The 20,378-nt window shown below is 41.6% G+C and overlaps 4 protein-coding genes across 13 annotated transcripts; 1 reads left to right on the top strand and 3 right to left on the bottom strand.

Annotated features, from left to right (window-relative positions):
- Positions 1-1,331: 1,331 nt before the first annotated feature.
- Positions 1,332-4,325, bottom strand: Wdr24 (WD repeat domain 24). Its single transcript, XM_069040707.1, has 6 exons — positions 4,053-4,325; positions 3,887-4,003; positions 3,403-3,839; positions 3,107-3,355; positions 2,901-3,058; positions 1,332-2,850 (listed from the first exon to the last, which is right to left on the bottom strand). The coding sequence occupies exons 1-6, from the start codon at positions 4,141-4,143 to the stop codon at positions 1,605-1,607; spliced, it is 2,298 nt and encodes a 765-aa protein (XP_068896808.1). The 5' UTR covers positions 4,144-4,325; the 3' UTR covers positions 1,332-1,604.
- A 139-nt stretch (positions 4,326-4,464) lies between these two features.
- Positions 4,465-10,707, bottom strand: LOC138125413 (uncharacterized). The gene is made up of 3 exons (XM_069040705.1): positions 10,450-10,707; positions 9,816-10,398; positions 4,465-9,771 (listed from the first exon to the last, which is right to left on the bottom strand). Exon 3 carries the CDS (start codon positions 9,742-9,744, stop codon positions 4,465-4,467), a length of 5,280 nt encoding a protein of 1,759 aa, XP_068896806.1. The 5' UTR covers positions 9,745-9,771; positions 9,816-10,398; positions 10,450-10,707.
- On the bottom strand, positions 10,070-10,567 carry LOC138126606 (uncharacterized). Its single transcript, XM_069042400.1, has 2 exons — positions 10,450-10,567; positions 10,070-10,398 (listed from the first exon to the last, which is right to left on the bottom strand). Exons 1-2 carry the CDS (start codon positions 10,565-10,567, stop codon positions 10,070-10,072), a joined length of 447 nt encoding a protein of 148 aa, XP_068898501.1.
- A 149-nt stretch (positions 10,708-10,856) lies between the features above and the next one.
- loqs (loquacious) lies at positions 10,857-19,594 on the top strand. 10 transcript variants are annotated; one of them, XM_069040710.1, is made up of 7 exons: positions 10,857-10,992; positions 11,352-11,423; positions 11,788-11,955; positions 17,246-17,532; positions 17,657-17,957; positions 18,256-18,405; positions 18,488-19,594. In XM_069040710.1, the coding sequence occupies exons 2-7, from the start codon at positions 11,397-11,399 to the stop codon at positions 18,734-18,736; spliced, it is 1,182 nt and encodes a 393-aa protein (XP_068896811.1). In that variant the 5' UTR covers positions 10,857-10,992; positions 11,352-11,396; the 3' UTR covers positions 18,737-19,594. The 10 variants fall into 10 exon arrangements, with proteins under 10 accessions (XP_068896811.1, XP_068896817.1, XP_068896810.1 ...); XM_069040709.1 differs by having other exon boundaries at positions 10,864-10,992; positions 11,381-11,423; XM_069040711.1 differs by having other exon boundaries at positions 10,893-10,992; positions 11,344-11,423.
- The last annotated feature ends 784 nt before the right edge of the window (positions 19,595-20,378 follow it).

The following is a 20,378-nucleotide window of genomic DNA, read 5'->3' as shown; positions in this document are numbered from 1 at the left end:
CAAACAACAACAAAAAATTACTTTAAAAAAATCCTGTTTATCTTATTTCATTCTCTGTTGATTAATAATTTCTTCAAGTCCAAATGATACTGACTTAATAGCAATGCCTGTCGGTACTAACTAGTTAATAAATTAATCATTAATTCATTCATAATAAAAATATTTTTTAATTTTCAACAATTTCTTTCTCAGTTTTTTTTTAATGTAAGGGGTTAAAATTTGTATACTGTTATATTGACAGTTAAAAGACTTATCAAAACGATGACGAATAAATGTCCGTTGCTATTTAAAAAAATTGATGATGACGTCATAACTTTGACAAGGAACACCTGTATACAAAAATGTTACGTCAATAAACGGGAAATTGAAATTAAAAATCGACCTGTTTTTGTTCTTTTTTCAAAACTCAACAGTTTATGATTTATCTAATTGGTGCGTTACTTTTGCCCCTCACTGTATGTAGGTACACTTGTATTAAAAAAAAATCGCGTACACCTTTAAATCAAGTAAGCAATTTTTATAGTTTTTTGTATCGTTTAAAAACGAACATGATGATAGGTTATGATATTTACGAACGTTTTACAAAGGAACATTTTCCAATGCGTCAAAGAATGACATTGACGACCAAAATTTATTGCTCGTGACTGTACTTAAGTACCTATACTCTGGAGAAAATTTTATCACCAAGTACAGTCAGAACAAAAATTGTATTCAAAATTCTCCCATTTTGAAGTTCTTTTAACTTACTGTATCTCTGTAAAAAAGGTTCTCGACGCCAAAAACTTCGTAAGGATGTGGGTGGAGTATTAAACAAATGCGGATAAAGCCATAATATGAAACAATCCCCTTATTGGTTGAATTTAACGTTGAACCCCTAATGATATTTAAACAAATTCCAAAGAACATCGTTGTGACAATGACGTACCTAATAACGATGGAGATAAATGAACAGTTCCAGGTACAAGCAAAATTGTTTTCTATGAATATCTAAACACTTCCGCATCATGTAAGGTCTTGAGAATTAAAACTGTTTGAATTTTCCTGAGTTCTTGTTCGGGCCAATAAATGATTAACCAATCTCGCATGTTCTTCCATGCAACACCACTCAAAAATTAAACCACATCTTGAAACCACCTTTAAAAAAATACAAAACAGTCGGGAAAATAGAAGTGTCACACACTCGTCAATTTGAGTCAATTGCCCGTTTGTGCAATTAAACTGGAATTATTATGACCCCAGACCTACATTTTCTTATACCTCGGATTAAAAATTTCTCGTATCGCATGCTGTTAACGATGTCGCTACCGGACCAATTAAACAAAAACCAGTAGTAGATTATAATAAAAAATTATTGTATAATTATCACAATATAAATTACATGTTTGGCTAACAACTGGGTGTATCGAAATACATTCCCGCCTACTATTACGACTCGTTATCTCGACTCCGTCCAGCTTCTTCGCGAATCCGCTCCGACCTTGACTTCCTGGCCTTGTTTCATCTAGTGATTTCCATGGGAAAGACTCTTCACACGAGACCGAACAAACCGAAAATCGATTAGTTCCTTGGACCGAAAGCGTAACGTCGACTACGACACCACCAGCTCACTTGTATTCGCACAAGTGTCTGCAACCCGCCGGACACGTCTTGTTCACGGCGAACCACTGTCTCATGTGCAACAGGTGTCCGCCGTGCGAGCACCCCTGACACCAGGCGTACAACCCCTTCACCACCTGATGGCAGACGCTGCACAAGGCGTACTGCGACGAATGACACCTGTCGCACAACCACCCGATCCTCTGCAACGCCTTGCTGCAGTTGCTGCAGTTCGTGTTGAACCTGGTCGACTGTTGGTTCATCTGCTCGACGGCGGGAATCCAAGACAACTTGATTATTTGAGTGGCGATGTTCCACAACTGGAACCTGCTGAGGAGGTCGATGTAGCCCAGGAGCCAGTGCTCCTGGGTGCTCTCGTCCAGGTCGGTCAGACACTTCCTTTGGTCCCCTAGAACGATCAAAACGCACGCCGCTGTCTGGACGTCGCCTAGCATCGCGTGGTGTTTCAGCGCGTCCAGGACTATGGAAGAGGGGTCCCACAGGGACATCTTCGGGAGGTTGGAGACGGTCAGGAGAGCCGTGGGTTGCTCTTCTATGGGGACGCCGTGCGAGTCGTCGTTCAAAACTTCGTAATTACTGTTGGGGAACTTGTCCGGGGGCGGCGACCGGTTCCTGATCTCGTGTCTGATGTGGAAGGCTTCGTTCGGGAGGACGAAGTCCTGCTGGGGGATGTAGTTGCGGTAGCCGCTCTGGAAATCGGTGATGATGCCGTCCAGCTCCATGTCCAGCTCGTTCTCCCCAAAGGAGAAATCCCCCTTGGGGAGGCCCGTCCTGACATTCAAATACATGGGGAATCCGTTGTTGTAGATGGTCATGTGGTCCACTTGATCCTCGTTCTCAGTGTCGTCGCTGAACTGCGCCGCGGGAGTGTCTCCCCCGCGCGATCTTTGGTCGTTCTCGTGCTCCAACCCCAGCATGTTGTTCATGGGGAGGTTGTTGTGGGAGATGACGTCCTCCCGATTGTTGGGGACGGAGTTCTGCACGTACTCCTCCCCGTACATCGTCTTGATTATCCTCCAAACCACAGCCACCTGTTCCTTGCCGTACTGCTTAGCAACCGCCCAATTGTGTTCGCACATTTCGGACAAGCTCCGCCCATGCATGACGTAGTTGTTGGCCAAGCCAATAAAAACCTCCGATTCAGACCTGTCATCGTGAGACGGCAACGTGAACTGGTGCATCAAACTCGACGCCAAATGGAACTGATCAGGAGGCTGCGTCGTGGAAGTTTTCCTGCAACTGTGACCTTGAGCCCCCGACATTTTTTCTGCGTGATACACTACCTTATTATACCAACAGCCGCCTTGACTATGGCGTTGTTGACGTTGATCTTGTGGGCGTACAAGATTTCGCCCTTGTTGTTCAAGGACACGCCTTGAGGGTTGGCTTTGCTGGCGGGGCGACTCGCATAATCGAAAGTGTGTTGGTAGAGGGTGCAATCCTAGAAAAAACAAATTGAGGGGTGGGTTTAGCGCCAAGAGAGACCTACTCGTCCGCTGCTGAGAAAGACGTGGGGGTCTTCTTTCCACGCCACCCCACTGGGGATGTCCTTGTGCTCGTTGAAGGCGGCGAAAGGGATGTACGGCCGCCGCACGTCCCAGATGTTGATGCTGCAATCTACGACGAGCGCGCATGAAGCTATGTGGTATCGCCGCTGGGGGCGCCACTTGATGTGGCCGATCGAGGCGATGGTGTGGATCGTGTATTCCAGAGTCAACTTGCTCGTCAGGTCCCACACCTAGACACAAAGAGTACAAAATGCCACAGCCTGTCCACGTGACTCACTTTAATTGTCTTGTCCCGACTGGCCGTGGCCAACCAGGTGTTCTCCGGATGCCAATCGCAGGCGAAGATGGGGCCGCTGTGCGCAGCAAACTGTTGCTGACACTTATCCGACCTGCGCACGTCCCACAGCTGCACACTGCCGTTTTCCGAAACCGCCGAGAATGTGTACGGATTGTGGGGGCTGAACTGGACATCTCGCACGCTCTCGGTGTTGCTGTAAAAGATGGCGACAGCGTTTTTCAGGCGAATGTCGAAGTACCGCATTGTGCCGTCTTGGGAGCCAGAAATAAGCCGGTTGGGCTCGCTGGCGTGGAAATTGACTTTGTTGACGGTGCGTTTGTGCTCTTGGTAGTCTTGCTCCTGCATTGCTTTGCCCATTTTGGTGAGATTCCAGACGCACACGTGACCGTTTGTGGCGGCTGTGGCCAAGTAATGATCTAAAATTTTCACATTAGTTACCGATCACAACGGGTTCTGTCACTACCGTCGGTCCAACTCCACGAGACGTCATTGCAGGAGAAGCTGAGATTCAGGTGTTTGGATGCTCGCAAGTTGCAAATCTCTCTAAATTTGTCCTCTTCGATCTTGTAGACTTTGAACACTAAATACCGAGTTTTTTTATTTTGCACAAAATGTACCTGAATATTTACCATTTCTGCCCCCGATTGCCACCTGCGTGTTGTCCCTGTTCAATGCTAAAGCGTTCACCGGGCCTTCCTGCCCGACGTAAAACGTTGCCATTGTGTTTACATTCGAGAACGCACATGAATGTGTTTTCCTCAGTGACTAATCGCACACATAACCCACGCACTAGTTTTAAAGTCCACTCTCTACATGGCGCATAACCAGTCAGAGATCCTCGAATAACTAATTATCATAAACAAATATTATTTAAAAACAGATCGTAAAGTGAGGTTAGGTGCAACAACCTTCTAATGTCGTTATTGTTGTGACGTTTCGCGCGTCAGCGGCTCTCAAAACGTCACACAGCGCATCTCAACACCACACAAAAAACAAAAGTGAGGTTACGTTAATTACGATTTATTAATAAAAATACAAAAATCATTTACTTAAAACTTTGCCTATCTCTTCGTAAGCGGCGTTGATCGCTTCAAACCTCTCTTTGGCAAAAGGATCGTCTGGATTTTTTTCCGGATGAAACTTCAACACTAAGTTCAAATAAGCTTTGCGAACGTCAACTGCACTGGCACTTTTCTTCACCCCAAGGATTAAATAGGGATTGTCTACAGGATTGCGTGCCTGCGCCAACAATCCCGCATATCCTCTCCTTCTTCCCAACACAGATGCGAACGTTTTACTTATGGCTTTTCGTGTTTTCTTAACAGCTGACGATGCTCCACTTTTATACGGATCTTGGGAAATTTTAAACAAATCTTGTACCAAATCGAGAACGCGTTCAGCCGCTTTGTTACTGATTTCTTCAATCATTTCCTCTACTCTGTTTTCAGCCGAAGCTTCTCTCAAGTGGTGTTCCAGAAAAGAACAAAACTGTGAACTGTAGCAACTGATTTTTTCCATGTCCATCAGCACATTAGCCGATAAGTTGAAGACTTCCAACTTGGAATTGCTGTCACAAATTCTGTACAATTCCGAAGCGAGTTCTTTTGCACATTCTAGAACTTCGTCGCTGGCCATAAAGTTGGTCACAACGTGTTGTACATCTTCTCTGGGAGTCTTGAAAAGTTTTCGAAACACATCTCGATCAGCACTGAGTGATTTGTGAACATTAAGCTTTATTTTTTCCTTTATTCTTATCACAAAAACTTCAATTATATCTGAAATTAAACCACCAATAACGTGCTCCTCGACCACAGACCCCACAAGATTCTTCGATGCTTCTTTCACGAAACTCTTCAAAGCACTAGCTAAGACTTGTCTCTTGGATAACTCCTCCAACTTCCCAATTCTGCTCAAATTCTGCAAATGATGCAACTTGGAGAGACCCCCCAAGTACTGAAATGTTTCCCAATCTCTGGCTTCTCTTATGTTAGTCAACTCCATCAATTGTCCCACTTTACTCAACTTGTCAAATCTTGCAATGACCAAGATCTTGGTCAAAACTGTTTTAAAATTGTCATAATGTGTTGCTAACATGGAACATAAGTTTGCCATACGTTCATTTCGTCTCAAAGTCGACGACAACGTTCTGCAAGAAGCGATAGCTTCGGTTAGAATCCTCGTCGATTGCGTAGTCACATCAGAATCTGTCGTCAGCAAACTGATAGCGTGAGTCACAAACTTGGCTTTGATAAAATCCTTGTCGGGACATTCCAAATCTCCTTCTTTGGTGAGTTCGGTGATGATGTCGATGACACCCTCAGAGATGAGAGTGGCAGCAGTGGGGGCCATTATGGGGAGGAGAGGGTGGTAACACGTTCCCACAGCTAGAGCCCCCAAACCCGCACCGATCAAATTTTGTGCAGCCACGGATGCCCGAAGGTATGGAATTTCCTTCATTGCGTAGAGAGTGTTCAAACCTACCAACCCCAATTCGTCGATTTCTTCCTGGGTTACGATACCCCCAAAATCGGTTGTTCCGTCGATCTCGTTGAAAGTTTCGATCGTGCCTGGTTTGAAAGCTGTGAACTCCACGCGAATAAGATTCATCGATTCTATATTCTCTAGAAGATATGCTACATTGCCAAAATAAATTCCCAAACAAGTTACCCTCGAATAGATGTGTTTCAAGAACAAGTTCTCTTCTGCGTCTACATCTTTCACGATGATTTCATTCAAAGGCACGTCTTTATCCGTTCTCAAACACAAAAGTTCCCTCAAGTAGTTGATCTCTTGCTCCAGAGCGTTTTTAGCATTCTTCAGATGAAGCACCGCATCGTTATTAAAATATTCGTGTTTCTTTGTTCCTATCGAGAACAAGTGTCCACACGTATAGCGAAACCGCTCCAAGATCTGCTCCCTCTTTTCGACCACCACCTCGAACAGTTTTAAATGAGCGCCGTAGAGCAATTCAAAATTGTCACTCCGCTTGGTCTTGAGCGCAAGATTCAATAACTTCTCCGCTTGGTGTCTTTCTTTCCTCTTCAAATGATAGTCGGCTTGCTGTATGTAGTAGTAAGGATTGTGCTGAATGCTGTCCTCTTGAGTAATTCCAGACGCCAACTTCTTAAAATCTCCAAACTCTTTATCAGGAGTTGTGTTTTTGATGTTGTCACTGTTGAAATTCCTCTTGTCTAGCCAAAACGTCCAGAACTCTTTCAAATTCCGGAAGAAGAAATCGTTGTCGTAACCACATCTCTCCTCTTTCCAGCTCGCGTAAAACTCGGAAAACTGCTCAAAGAGTTCGTCTTTGAAGATCAACTCTTTGACCAAACCCTCGCTGGTCTCTTCGAGTCTCAACTTTTCAAACTGGTCTCTTGCAGTTTTGATCAAATGGAAATTTGGCTTGGACTCTCTGATACCCAACCAGTCGACTTCGCTTTGTCTGATTATCAGATTAGCACTACCAGAGTGACCTACACGCGACGTGCACCCAAAAGCTTGTCCTTCGACTCTCTGGTTGCAAGGAAGAAAACCCACACAGACATGAAGACCTCCACTTTCCTCCAACTCGTTTTCAGTCTTCAAACTCATTTCTCTTCCAGTTAAATTAGTCACAAGAATGACATCTCCAACTTTCACTTCATTTTCACTTTCATCGATTTCTTCGGCGTTGTCTTCACTCACACATACTCTAAGTCTGAAGTCTAATTCAATCAATTGTTTCAGTATCTCCAAGTCTTGCTTGACACAGAGCAAGTCCTTTTCCGTTTCCAAAATTACCAAAACAGCTCTCTTCTCCTCGATCTTCTCGATTATCGCCAAAATCAGAGTCAAGTGCCAGTTTGCGTCTTTCGCGACTATTCCATTCAACTCTCGAAACACTCTTGGTTTGTATGTTGGGAGTTTGGCGTAAGTTACGAAGTAGATGTTGGACAAGAACTGTTGTTCGGCTCTAGAACCCAAACTTCCTGTCACTCCAAAAATATTCTTGCTCTTGTACTTCTTTATGTAGTTGATGTTGGAAATGAAGCTTGTGGTCAAAACTTCTGGGGTCAAGTGGAGGTTGTGCTTGAGCTGCAGGAACTGTTGGAGACCATTATTCCAAATTGTATTGCCCATGGTGACACCTGTGTTGAGATAATCCACCGGAACCACAACTCTCTCTCCGTTTCTCTTGATTATCCGGTACTGTTCGTACTCGTGACAGTGGTACTTGGCAAAAATGGCACTGTCGACCCAGTCCTCCACTTTATCCATGACATACTCTCTCAGGTGAGCGGGAATTAATTTGAATCTTCCAGGATACGTACTCATGACTTTTCCTTTGATTAGTTCCCTTTCCAGACTGACAAGTTCCGTAACAAACTTTTCAAACTTCTTTTGCGCTTTGCGAGTATTATTCTTGTATTTCTCCACAACATTGTCAACCCACTCTTCTACCCTCTCTTTACTTTCCTCCACAAAACTCTTCTCAGCCTTGTGGAGCTCTTCCCAAATTTTTATGTAGACGTATCGCAGATTTTCCATTCCTGGAAACGACACCCCCATCTTGGCAATATGGCCGCCCTGATCAATCAACAAACTGTCAATTTCGTCCAATATCACTTGTCCAAATTTGCGATCACCTCGTATGTTGCAACCTTCAAAACTATCCCGCAAGAAGTCAGCCTGGAAGTTGCTGATGGTACCGTACAAAACATCAGCACCATACTCGACTTTAAAACCGTCACTGTCTCCCTCTTTGGCATTATTTGTCGCCACTGTCAAACCAAACATGTTGTAAAAACTCTTCATTTCCTCGACTCTCTTTTCGGCAAGAATCGAGCTACTCGTGATGACGTCGACCCTCTTGCCTTGCAGGGCCCTGACTATTGCCAACATGGCCACAACAACGGTCTTCCCTTCACCGGGTTTCATCTGACACAACATCCCTTCGCTTCGAGGGCCCCGGAAGAAAATCAACACTGCCAGAATTTGGGTTTTTCGCAGATTATGTTTCCCTGTGAGCAAGTAGTAGGCTCTGTCCATGACCGCAACTGCTTCACAAATGTTGGTCAAGTGTCCTCTGACTTCTGTGGCCCAAGCACAAATTTGTGGAACGGTGAAAAATGAAAAAGCAGTCACGTAGAAGCGCTTGACTAGATTGTACTGGTCTCTCAACTCGTCGACCAAAGAGAGTGGCAGTTTCTTTGGACCAAACTCGTCCTCGTCCAAAACTATTCCTTCTAGTAGTTCTTCTATGGTGGAACAATCGTCTATGATTTGTTCTTCAGGTAGAGGCAGTCGCTTGGTGACTTCCTCCAGATCGACAGGCTGCAGAATTTCCCTTGGTTGCTCTTCTTCTTTCTTCACTTTGTACTCGTAAAACTCCTCCATCATGCTCACATCCATCCCTATCATTGCGCTCACGCTGTTCAAAGCCACCAACACTCTATCGTCAAGTTTAATGCTGCCAAGGATCTCGAAGATGTGCTTCAACTTTCCCAGATCTTCGGAAAACTCGTCCTCAATCTTCAACTCGAAGTCCGCATTAGACAGATTGTAGTCATTTTGAAACTGTTCGATTATGTGAGGCCTGAGAAAGTCCTTCCTAGCTTTTTCTATCTTGGCCCTGTCCATTTTCCCCTGCCCAGCTTGCAACTCCTCCTCCAGCACCTTCAAATAGTCTCCTACATTACTATTCAACTCCAGTGGTACATTATCCACGAGCTCCTTCAACTTGGATTTGAAGTCCTCATTCTTGAAGAGCAAAATGGCGAATTCTAGAACTACACTAAACTTCTCTTCGCGAATTTTCAACTGGTCGCAAAACTCGACTTGGTCATAATTGTTGATAAAATTGGTCTGGTCGGTGTTGAGAGACTCCAACATAATGTTCAAATTGCGCAAAGAAAGAGGTCCAGTGCTGGTGTCGAGCTCTTGGTCGTTTCTTCGATGTACCAAAAATTTTACGTTGGAGAGTTTTCTGATAATTTTTTGTTTGAGGGTGTATGGAACTTCGCCCCCCGCGGGGTCTTTGTAGAGGATATTGTACTTGTTTTCGTCTGGAATTATGCAAAAAAGGGTCCAATAGTCTTGGGGTTTGTTGCGAGACTTGTTGTAGAGAACGAAACCGAGTCTCTTGGTGTACTTGTCGAGCTCCGTTACGAAAGAGTTGGAGGTTTCCGCTATGCTAAATTGTCTTTTGAAATCGTAATTGTAGACGAAGAATAACTGTTTGGCGCACTTCTTCATATCTTCTACGGAGTAGGGTTTGCTGTAGAAAAGCTTCTTGACTGTCTCCGGGTCGGTTTCCAACAGCTCTCCCTTCTTGTTCTCCATTTTTTATGTAAACACGACGTTCTAAAACTGGGACAGTTGTCGACGTTCTTGTAAAATCAAAAATGTCTCACCATTCAAAACTCAAGACTTTCACAAACACTTAACATAAAATTACTTGGTTAAATCTGCGTAATATTTGTTTATAAGTCAAAAGGACCAGTATATTTTAGCTGAAATTATTAGACCAAGGTCGTTTCTTTTGCAGATAAGCAACAGTAAAAACGACAAGATAAGAAAGCGACCTTCTTGCAGGTGGGGGTAGAACAAGAAAAAAAATATCAACATTGAGATTTTTTTATTGTAATCATAAATAAAATACATTTCTTTATTGGGGCGGAGGCGCCATCCAGTCGTAATTCTCTGCAGGAGCGTAATAATTTTTAATCGAATTGTCATCATCTTTAGCCCAACTATTGTAGGGTTTGTGGATGACTTTGACCGAAGGGGCGCTGGATCTGACTGCTAGTTTAACATACCCCACAATGGACGATATTATCAGACTCATGGTGCTCAAAACTACTGCAATACTCGACATTACAGCCATCGCTTTGAAGGCCAAAGGAAATATTATGGATTTAACCATCAACGCCCCAAAAAGTAGAGGAACTGTGTACTTGTTGCCTTTCTTCTTCTTCTTTCTTGCTGTTTCCAGATCTGCAGATTTTGAATTGAAGAGAGTTGAGTTTGAAAAATGACTGGACTTACCGTTACTAGAAGTCAAATTGGAGATTTTGTCAAGAAGATTTCCAAAAGAAAACTGACAGCTAGCACTATAAACCAAAGTGAAGAGAATCAGGAGGAACACGAGCGTGTGCAGACGCATCTTGTTGGGAAATGACTCCGTCTTGTTTTACAGTCTAGTTCGTCAAGAACGGGGTGAAGGATGTGGTGATTTAAAAATTATACATTTTGAGGGGGCCCCCATGCGGAAAATTAACCAATTGGTGACAGTTTCGTCGAGAAGCGTAGCATGAAAAATCGAACGATACGTCCTCTTCTGGAGTGAAGTTTTAGTTAAACCGGCATTTATCTTCGATTTGTTCTTGGATTGTTTAACAAAATTGTTATAATCGGTGCGAATTCGAGCTGGTGGGATTTCGTGGCGGCGACCGTAACAGCTGACGTTTCAGTGCGCACGCGTCCATTTTGACATCTGTACCAGTCAATCAAAAATAAACGTCGCCATTGCGGTGTTTACAGTGGCAAAGCGTATTTGTTGTGTTTTTGTACAAGTGCCAGTGTGAAATTGTAAGTAGATCGTGTTTTTGTAGTCTTAGTCGCACGTATTTGCCTGGATTTGGTGCCGAGAGGGACCCCCCACGGCGCCTGCTGTTGGGCCATTTTGCCCTCGAAAACCGGCTTCTTTAGAGAAAATACGAGTTGATTTTAGTGTCGGGACGCAGAATGGTCCAAATAGCCGAACCGAGTGGAGACGGTTTGCCTCTGAGGGACGTTCGAAGTGTTGGGTAGGGGTGCGAGTCGAGGGGTCGTGAGACCAGTTCTCACCGGTCCCCCATTTGTGTCAGTTGCCCCTTGAACACGTGCGGCTCGTTCGCGTTTGCATTCTAGTGTGATTCATCTTGATTTAACAGTTTTTAGTTGTGTAGGCTGGATTATAATCGCTCGTTGTTCCCAGAAAGGGCCGCCGCAAGATGTTTGTGCCCCCGCCAATCGAACAGGTAAAGGCAATGAAAGACAAGCGATTTGTGTTTGCGTTTTGTCAGTGTTTTCTTCCTTGCGATAACTTCACTTCCTGTAACACTAACAAACTGGAGAGAGAGAGAGAGTCACTGGTGATGGTCCATTGCGCGTTGTTGGACACGATTCCGGGTGCGATGCTTCACAGCCTTGGGTATATATTTAATTCGCCAACGTCATTCTTGAGCAAACAAGTCGGCTTCTTTTTTTAAATTCACACCCAATCGTTTGCGAATTCTTCGACCCGCCAGTCAAAATTAACAACGACAAAACGAGAGACTGGGCTAACTTGCACGAAGACACGACGGCTTTGGGGTTGTCGATTCAGTGATGTTGTCGTTGCAGCAATTTCGCATGGACTCAAACATGACGCTCCTCCATCCGTCAACACAGTTGCACAACGTCCATCCCAGGAGGAAGAACAACAGGAACGCCTTGCACGGGATGCAAGCCGAACGAATGTCGCTCAGTGAAGAAGCCAAATTGGTAAATAACTACGCTTTGACAGACGAGGTATTTTGTGCGGTCAAAAATTCACCGTTTTTTATTTTGCACAATCCACAAGAAAGGCATTCTCTTTCTGTGTTCTTTTCGAAATTGTCGAAAACATTTCTAATTTGAAAAATAAATATTACGAGGCGAATGGGATCTCTTGGTTCTTGGAATCGTCAGCAACTTAAATTTCTTAATTAATTTAATAATATTTCGAGATTATTTCACAACTTGCGAGTAATAACAATGTAAAGTAATCAAAACATCACAGCTTGTTCAAAGGTGAGACGTATAACAATAACAAAACTTTCTGAACTCTGGCAGAAGGTACATTTGGAGTGTCATTAGCAAAATCGATATTGTAGTCTGAGTGTGACGAAGCCATATTCGACTAAAAGATGGCCTCACCTTCAAGATCAAAGAGATTATTTTTTAAATATTTTTCCGGGTTCATTATTCACGCGGAAATGAAAGATTTGAGCACGTCATCCTGGTTACAGCAACTTGTACTAAAAAATATTGTTTTGCTTTTATGCTTTTATGAATACTTGTTGCACTAATTAAATCGTTGCAGTTATTCACCGGTTGCGTCTACAATGGTGCAGTTTATTCCAGTAAACACTTAAAATTTATTTTAACAGTGAATAACTTCCAATAAAAGAACAATCAAGTACACAATTGTTTTCAGTTATTTATTCGACATATTTAATTTTTTATTATTACGCGTTTTAACCGTCAAAAGCGGTCCTGGGATGTAAACATAATAGTTGACACAGATATTTGAAAAGTTTTTTCTTGTCGAAATACAAAAGTAAATATGTAACTTACTCATGTCAAACAAAATTATCAGTTAAGCCAAAAGTACGTGAGAAATTTGTTGTGCTCACTACCTTTAACACAATTATTCTCGTTGTGTCAATCCTTCACGGTTTAATTGTTTGATCTAATATAATAATAGTGTTGTCCTCCTCGTATATAAAGGTGTTTTTTTTAAATTTGGCGTCGAAGTAGGCGTTGGAGAGTCGATTGAGAGCGCACCACTCGTGTAAAAGCGTAAGATTAAACAGCTGATCTGTGATTCGTTACCTGTATAGTGCGTTCACAATCGACAGTTCACCGCCTGCTTAACAAAAACATCCGTTATACTCGAGACAACTAACACTTGTCTGGTCCTGTCTTTCTGTTTGATAAGTTGTACACAGAACTCAGAACTTTTCTGTTGTACAGTTTCAGTTTAGTGCAGTGGTGGTTCGTGAATAAGAAATTTGGGTCGGCCAATTACTCTAAATTCTCAAGATAGGTTTATTGGGGTGAGGAGAACGTAGACAGCAGATTTATTTAATGTTTCGTTGATTAAAAGAACAGATTCCGAAATTCCGTTTACTAATCAAAGGAAAATAAATTTGTCAGGTAAGATCCAACGTGAAGGCTCGTAGAGAAAATTGTTTCGTATTGTCGTACCCTGCAGGCGACCTGGAGTGTTTTTTCAATTTTGATTACACAATAAACAATACAAACAAAAGTTTATCAATGGTTTTATTAGCTCTACAAGCCAGTAATATTTTTTGTACCAAGCACAAAACAATCTGGTGGTAACAGTGTCCATATTAGAAAAAATCGGTAATACAATTCAACCGCAACCGTAACTCTTAAAAAATGTCCGAGTATGTTAGCTTTGCGTTCTTTTACGTTTTCTATTATGTTAATTGCGATTTTACATTAAAGTGGAATTAATGGGAAAGTTTGAAGTGCAAAGCGAACGGTTTGCCGTACCGGGCTGATGACTGAAAAGAAAAGTGCATCCACCATGTGTTAAATATTGCAATATATAAATAAATATAAATGTGATGTGAAGGTTTAATAAAAATAAATAATAAATGAATATAAATTTAAAAGAAACAAGAACAAATAGATCGAGTTTTTTTTTAAACAGGAATTTCTCCAGATTTAAATTCCTTCATTAAAAATCAAATTTGAATTTTTCTCTTATTTACTGTCGCAAGCAATAAATTTTGGTCGCCAATGTCATTTCAAAATTTGGTTAGATTGTCACAAATTAAACAATTTTCCCTGCCTGATTATGCCCATGTTAAAAAAAAGAGAAAAAAATGACAATTAATGTCATAATGGTAGGTTATGATATTTACGACTGTTTTACAATGGAGCATTTTCGATTGCGTCAAAGAATGACCTTGACGATAAAAATTTATTGCTCCCGACTGTACACTAGAAATAGTGAAATACAATTGACAAAAGAGGAAAACACTGTATTGATTATGATGATTTTAAAGTCATTCGCAGCACTTTTGATTTGAAACAAGAATTAGCTCGAGAAAGTCAAAGTACGTCTAAAAATCCGGGAAAATTGTCCAGGCGTACTGAGGATTGTGAAATTGCAATAATATACACGTGTTCCACGTGCAAATCAAGAATGACTGTCATTTTCGGCGAAACCGGAAGACCGAAAAAATCTGCGGTGTCAAAATGTCGCACGATCGAATTTATATACAAAAAGGCAAAAGAATGGCTGATTTTAATTCATTTCGCAAAAAAACCAATGCGTTTCATTACATAAACTGACGTCTTGGTAATAAGTTAATAAAATTAATAATAGTAGTAATATGTAATTGTTAAATGCTTATTTTTTTGTTTTGCGGAAGTCCATTAGTGCTGTAAGATTTCATAACAGCATTGTTTTTTTATTTGTTTCCGTGGAAAGCAGGCACACAATCTGTCAACAATTTTAAATGCATATTTTTCTCAACTGTTTTTAATCCTCAAAAAGGATAATAATATCCTAGGCTAGAACATTCCGCTTAAATGTTTCTAACAATAATTATTGGCAAGTTTATCTAGGAGCTTATGCCGTTTGTTGTTTGCATACTCATATTTTTTTAGCAATATTTACTTGATATTAAAATTATTTTATTGTTTTTAACTGTCATAAATTCTCATTTTTCTCCTTTGTAAACTGCCTCTTAACTGCCCTAAAGCAAAATGAGCAGATAACGAGTCGTTGCCGTAGACAACACATTCAACGTTACATTTCTGACAGGTCTTGAAAAATTTGTCAAAACTGTCAAAAGCAAATGCGAAACCATTTTTAAAAGATTTGGAAGCTTCAGGGACGTCGTTTCAAACAATAAAATTTTGTATGCAACTCGTTTCTGGGTAAATTGGGCTTTTCTAATTGCCCTCGAGGCCTTAAAACCCTCGCTACGCTCGTGTTTTAATCTTGTCCCTCGGGCAATTAGAAAAGCCCAATTTACACAGAAACTCGTTGCATAAATAACTATTGTGCAGTTATTGGGATATTGCATTTTTATTTGGTTTAAATAACTGGTACGAATGGGCCAAAACCTACCCTCCCTAACCCGGCGCCGTTGTATTCGACACAAATTTTTGCTCCTATTTTAAAATCCAACGGCTTTCCCTTTGTAATCTTGGGCAACAGGAAGTAAACATTAGCAGCGGACTCACAATACCAATGCACTCCCTAACGATCTTTTGTTCGACATTAAATAAGATAAATACTCGTTTTCTAGGACAGGCAAAATCGACCCTCACCCTCGGGAATAAAATTACACAACGGTCTTATCGTTTATTAGAAATTGGCATTTTTTGTCTTGTGTTTTTTCCAATAATGTCAATTGATATAAGTACCGTTCAGGAATTTATTTTAATTATTACTAGTTAGCTTGTGCTTCAACCTCTTACGTTGTTTGCTTTTATTTTTTAGACTCGATATCTACAATAATCTCGTTTTAAAATTGTTCATAATCTTTATCTAATCACAGATTATTTAAGAAAGTTTGAACAGACTATCTAACCTCATTAACACATTGTGCAAACCCAAAGCCTTTCAGGTACTGTTCCATTGGTTTTCTTCGCTTTGTAAACATTTTGTTTTTTTAAATAAAAGTCATTACATCAAACAAAGATTTTAACATGCATCAGAAAGAATAAAAGCTTCATTGACACTAGAAGCCTTTAACACAAAGTTAATTAACTTCCCCTAAATCATTGTCTATCCGAGCCAAGTATTCGATATTTTTTACTCTTCCTTCAAATAGTTTGAGATGTACAGGGTGATTCAAGTTTTACCGCCCACACGATTATCCCTATTAAAAAATTAGTAAAAATTACGAAACTTTAGGGTTAGATTCCCTTCATATAAGGTTTCAAACGTGTGCAATCAATTTTCCCGTATCACTTCATTCAGAGCCAAAATTAAAAAAAAATCCCGTGCACGCTCATAATTCACAATTAATTCAAAGAACATATTTATGAAATTCGCATCAATAGAAAATGATTAGTTTTAGAATTATTCCAATTTTAGTATTAACACCGAAAAATGATCAAGATTTACAACTGCAGTGTCATAAATAAATACTTCATTGTTGGGAAACATCTGTTGAGAACTTTTCCAGTAATTCTTTAGTCCCTTTAAGGTACCGCCCAATTTAATAATAAATCATAGCTAAATTTTGCACTTTAATATCGAATTCCATTTATTTCAAAAACCGGTGATGCTTTCATGATTTCAATGACATCAACTTTTTGTTAAATGTTTGGAAGGACTCTCAGTGAAATATTAATGTAGCGGTTATTGAATTAAAACGAAATATTCACTAGTTTCATTAAAAAATCGAAATTTTTACAGAATGTTCTACAGCGTTACACAATCATTCCTGAATTTTTTGAGAATTTTAAATGGATTAGAAGTGTGTTTTCGCTGGGGCGGTAAAACTTGAATCACCCTGTACATTTCAAGATCATTTTTTACCTGTGGTGCTTTCTCGGTAGCCATTTTTTAAATCAACTAGCCCGTTTCGAAGTGATGGGAATTTGATATGTATTCACCCTAACGTAATACATACTTTAAAACCTTTCTTATTAACCAATGTACAGAAAAACATATTTTTTGCAAATAGTGTAATCGTTCTTTGGCGGTAGTTTTGAGGTTAGGTTGATTTAAAAAAAATTCAAACGAACGCGTTACCATTAGATGAAAGATGAAAGTAATTGTGAATTTAAAAGAAAACTGCAACTTAGTGCATAATATGGATCATCGCATTACCACATAATTGAAAAATTGTTTGTATTTTGACCTGTATTTTTCAATATTGAAAGAGTTTGTCAGAATGGTATTTCGTGCTCTGTTCGGTCAAAATGTGAGGCTAGCTGTGTCTGTCTCGCAGTTTCAAAGCATGTCGAAGTATTTAACAAAATGGATAAAAGGACTAGTTTAGTAAACCGCTGTAGGAAAGTGTCCTCTTGGTCGCTTCGTTGAAAAAGAACGCACTTTCAGGAGATGGCGTCTTTGCCGACCAAAACTCCCGTTTCTGTCCTCCAAGAGTTGTTGAGTAGACGAGGGGCGACACCTAAATACGAACTAGTCCAAATCGAAGGTGCTATCCACGAGCCAATATTCCGATATCGGGTGTTCATCAACAGCGATTTCGTCGCAACGGGAACCGGAAGGTCGAAAAAAGACGCCAAACACTGCGCCGCCAAGAACCTGCTGGACGTCCTTGTGGGCAAGCAAAGCCCGGAACAGGCCAACGCCTCCAACGGTACACCCGGTGCGAACGACATGTGAGTACAAATCATAATTTTCCGCTCCAAACGATGATATTTACGCTTATCGCAATCAAAAAATAATCTGTCAAAATTGGCAGTTTTTGACAGTTGACAGATAGTGAGTAGCGATTATGTACAGAACGGCCCAAGTGGTCTCCCCGTTCGACGACAAGGTCATGGGGAACCCCATCGGATGGCTGCAGGAGATGTGCATGTCGCGGAGGTGGCCGCCGCCGTCGTACGAGATGGAACACGAGGAGGGCCTCCCGCACGAGCGCCAGTTCACGATAGCCTGCCAAGTGTTAAAGTTCAAGGAGGTGGGCACCGGAAAGTCGAAGAAGCTGGCGAAGAGGATGGCCGCTCACAAAATGTGGCAGGCACTCCAGGACATGCCTTTGGAGGGCAACAACTTGCCGCAGGGTTATGACGACGACGAGGAGGTAAGTGGTGGATGGCTTGGCAGTTTTGGTTTTGGTATTTTCGCTTTCTTCTTCAGACTATGGATGTTTAAGTGTTTGCTTGTTGTAAAGTTAGAGCTGGTCGGATATTGCTGAGGTATTTTTACGATCTTTCAGTGCGTTCTGTACCAGATGTACAAAATTGAAATGACAATTCGTTGTCGTTTGGCGAAGCGTACGATGGCTCGCTAACCGCACCGGTAACCGTCGAAATTCTCGTAAAAATAGTCTGAGCAATGTCGGATCTGCCCCCGGATCATTTCAATTATGTATGTTGTAGTTGGCGGCGAAAATGTGTAACTTGCAAGGACGCTACAGTGGCCTGAAAGATAGTAAAATACCCACCCTCCACGTGCAACACACCCAAAAGGTGTCGCAGTTTCACAAGACCCTGAAACAATCCAACGGACCAAAGCTGAAGGAACTACAGGTAACAGAGAGCGGCCCACTTTGGACACATCGTCCAACGCTCGCGCCCCTCCCCCATTTACTAAACCGGCAATCGTTTGCAGAACATAGTTTTGAACAACAAAGACTTCAACTTCATCCAGTTCCTGCACGAGATCGCCAACGAGCAGCAGTTCGAGGTGACGTACGTCGACATCGAGGAGAAGGCCCTGTCGGGCAAGAGCCAGTGCCTGGTGCAGCTGTCCACTTTGCCGGTGGCGGTCTGCTACGGCGCCGGGGCCAGCCCGAAAGAGGCCCAGTCGGCGGCGGCCCAGAACGCCCTCGAGTACTTGCGGATCATGAGCAAGAAGTGAAGGGACGGCGGCGGGATCGCCGGCACAATCGAAACATCTGCAACGTTTTAATTTATCGTTTCTTTTCCGTATATCTTGTGTTTAGGCTAATCGAGATGTTTTGAGTGTGACGAACGGCGGCGTTTGCACAAAACGTATCGAGCCGCATGTGCTTTCCCTACATGCATTGCGCTTTTCTTCTCTGTCGGCGCCGTTTCGGCGACGTGATCGGCCGGTCAGGGCGCCGTTTAAAATAATTTTAAGTACATCAGAGCCGGGCCACCATTATTCGTTGGAATCTTGCGCGGTCGCGTAAACTTCCGCGCAATAAGTGTGGCCCCACGCAACGAGAAGGATCGCACCTAATTTTACAAGCTATACTTTGCATAGAATTAGTGGTTTTTTTCGAGACTATATATGTCATTTAACGTTAATTTTTGTGTATATATCGATATATGCACTCAATCACGACTATACAAAAACACCAGGAACAAGACGGTTCGTTTGTTGCTGGACAAAACGGTGTCTATTGTTAAGAGTAGTGATGTTTAGTAGCTTTAGCGTTACACTATAGGCACTAGAATTCTAAAAAAGAGTTAATGTATTGTTAATACTCTGGATGTAACATTGGGTGCCCCCATGCGATGTAATATGTACATACTTATATTGTGTAAAGGGAGCATTTATTTAATGCAAAGTATAGAGGTTGTACCCCCTATTTTTTTCCCCATGATTAACATATATGTCAATAGAAGCTAACGGTAAGATGAATACGACACGTCTAAAGTTATTGTCCTTAACTGACTTTTTATTGTTTAAGTACATCTTAAGTCATATTGATATTGATGTGTATGCTAATTAATTAAAGATATAGCTTAACATTTGTCTCATTTTGCCCAAAATTACACAAACCAAATTGACGTCGTCCTAAGAAAACCGTAAACAAAACTCCAGATAAAATGTGTTGTACAGTAATAATCTTCAGCGTTACTATTTTGCAGATAACATTTATCTCCGCATTAAAATACAAAATTGTTTTTATTATCACTAAAACTGTCACAATAGACGTTGACATTTCTCGCGAGCGCCATCTGTCAACAGAAAGGTCAACACCCAATTTATCGATTTTTTCCTTTGATCATGCATCACACAATCAATTTGTTTTGTTTTCAGGCGAATCCGGTTCGATACTGTCGCAAATGGTTGAATAAATTCACTTCAGAGACGAACTCTGCGTTGGAATCAATATTGTTCGGTCGTTTCATAGAGGGCGCTGATTTCAATTGTCAACTGCGCTTCAAACGCGAAGGGCGAAGAGCTTTCAGGGTTGAGACGACGAATCCGGTCGGTGTTGGTGAAAGAAGTACAAAATGTCTGTTTTAAACGCGGACAGATGCGTTTCCGTGACCTGCAAGAGGGTAAAAACAGAACGGCGGGGCTTGGAAGACAATTTGTTATTATAATCCATGCGACAGCTTAATTAAACGGTTCTTTTGTGACGCATCCGGGGTCTGTCGAGACGTCGGGTGGGTCGTTTTTGCGGCGTCTCACTTCCATTCTGTTAATTCCGTAATTGGTTCGTTTCCGTTCCGGGCGATTTTTTGAGCGCCGCCCCCACATTTCTTTAATCGCCGGTGAAATTCATACGCACCGACATGTTCCT

Source organism: Tenebrio molitor, chromosome 3 (assembly GCF_963966145.1).
Source record: "Tenebrio molitor chromosome 3, icTenMoli1.1, whole genome shotgun sequence".
Lineage (NCBI taxonomy): Eukaryota > Metazoa > Arthropoda > Insecta > Coleoptera > Tenebrionidae > Tenebrio > Tenebrio molitor.
The sequence above is the reverse complement of the archived record's forward strand: the minus strand, read 5'-3'. Positions and strand labels throughout refer to the sequence as shown.

Bases quoted from the DNA above. Each gene is read 5' to 3' on its own strand.
- Wdr24 (XM_069040707.1), bottom strand. From the start codon at position 4,143: ATGGCAACGTTTTACGTCGGGCAGGAAGGCCCGGTGAACGCTTTAGCA. The intron at 4,004-4,052 runs GTAAATATTCAG...CTCGGTATTTAG, and splicing joins GGCAATCGGGGGCAGAAATG to TGTTCAAAGTCTACAAGATC. The intron at 3,059-3,106 runs GTAGGTCTCTCT...TGTTTTTTCTAG, and splicing joins TCTTTCTCAGCAGCGGACGA to GATTGCACCCTCTACCAACA.
- LOC138125413 (XM_069040705.1), bottom strand. From the start codon at position 9,744: ATGGAGAACAAGAAGGGAGAGCTGTTGGAAACCGACCCGGAGACAGTC.
- LOC138126606 (XM_069042400.1), bottom strand. From the start codon at position 10,567: ATGCGTCTGCACACGCTCGTGTTCCTCCTGATTCTCTTCACTTTGGTT. The intron at 10,399-10,449 runs GTAAGTCCAGTC...CAAAATCTGCAG, and splicing joins CAATTTGACTTCTAGTAACG to ATCTGGAAACAGCAAGAAAG.
- loqs (XM_069040710.1), top strand. From the start codon at position 11,397: ATGTTTGTGCCCCCGCCAATCGAACAG. The intron at 11,956-17,245 runs GTATTTTGTGCG...ACGCACTTTCAG, and splicing joins ACTACGCTTTGACAGACGAG to GAGATGGCGTCTTTGCCGAC. The intron at 18,406-18,487 runs GTAACAGAGAGC...AATCGTTTGCAG, and splicing joins CAAAGCTGAAGGAACTACAG to AACATAGTTTTGAACAACAA.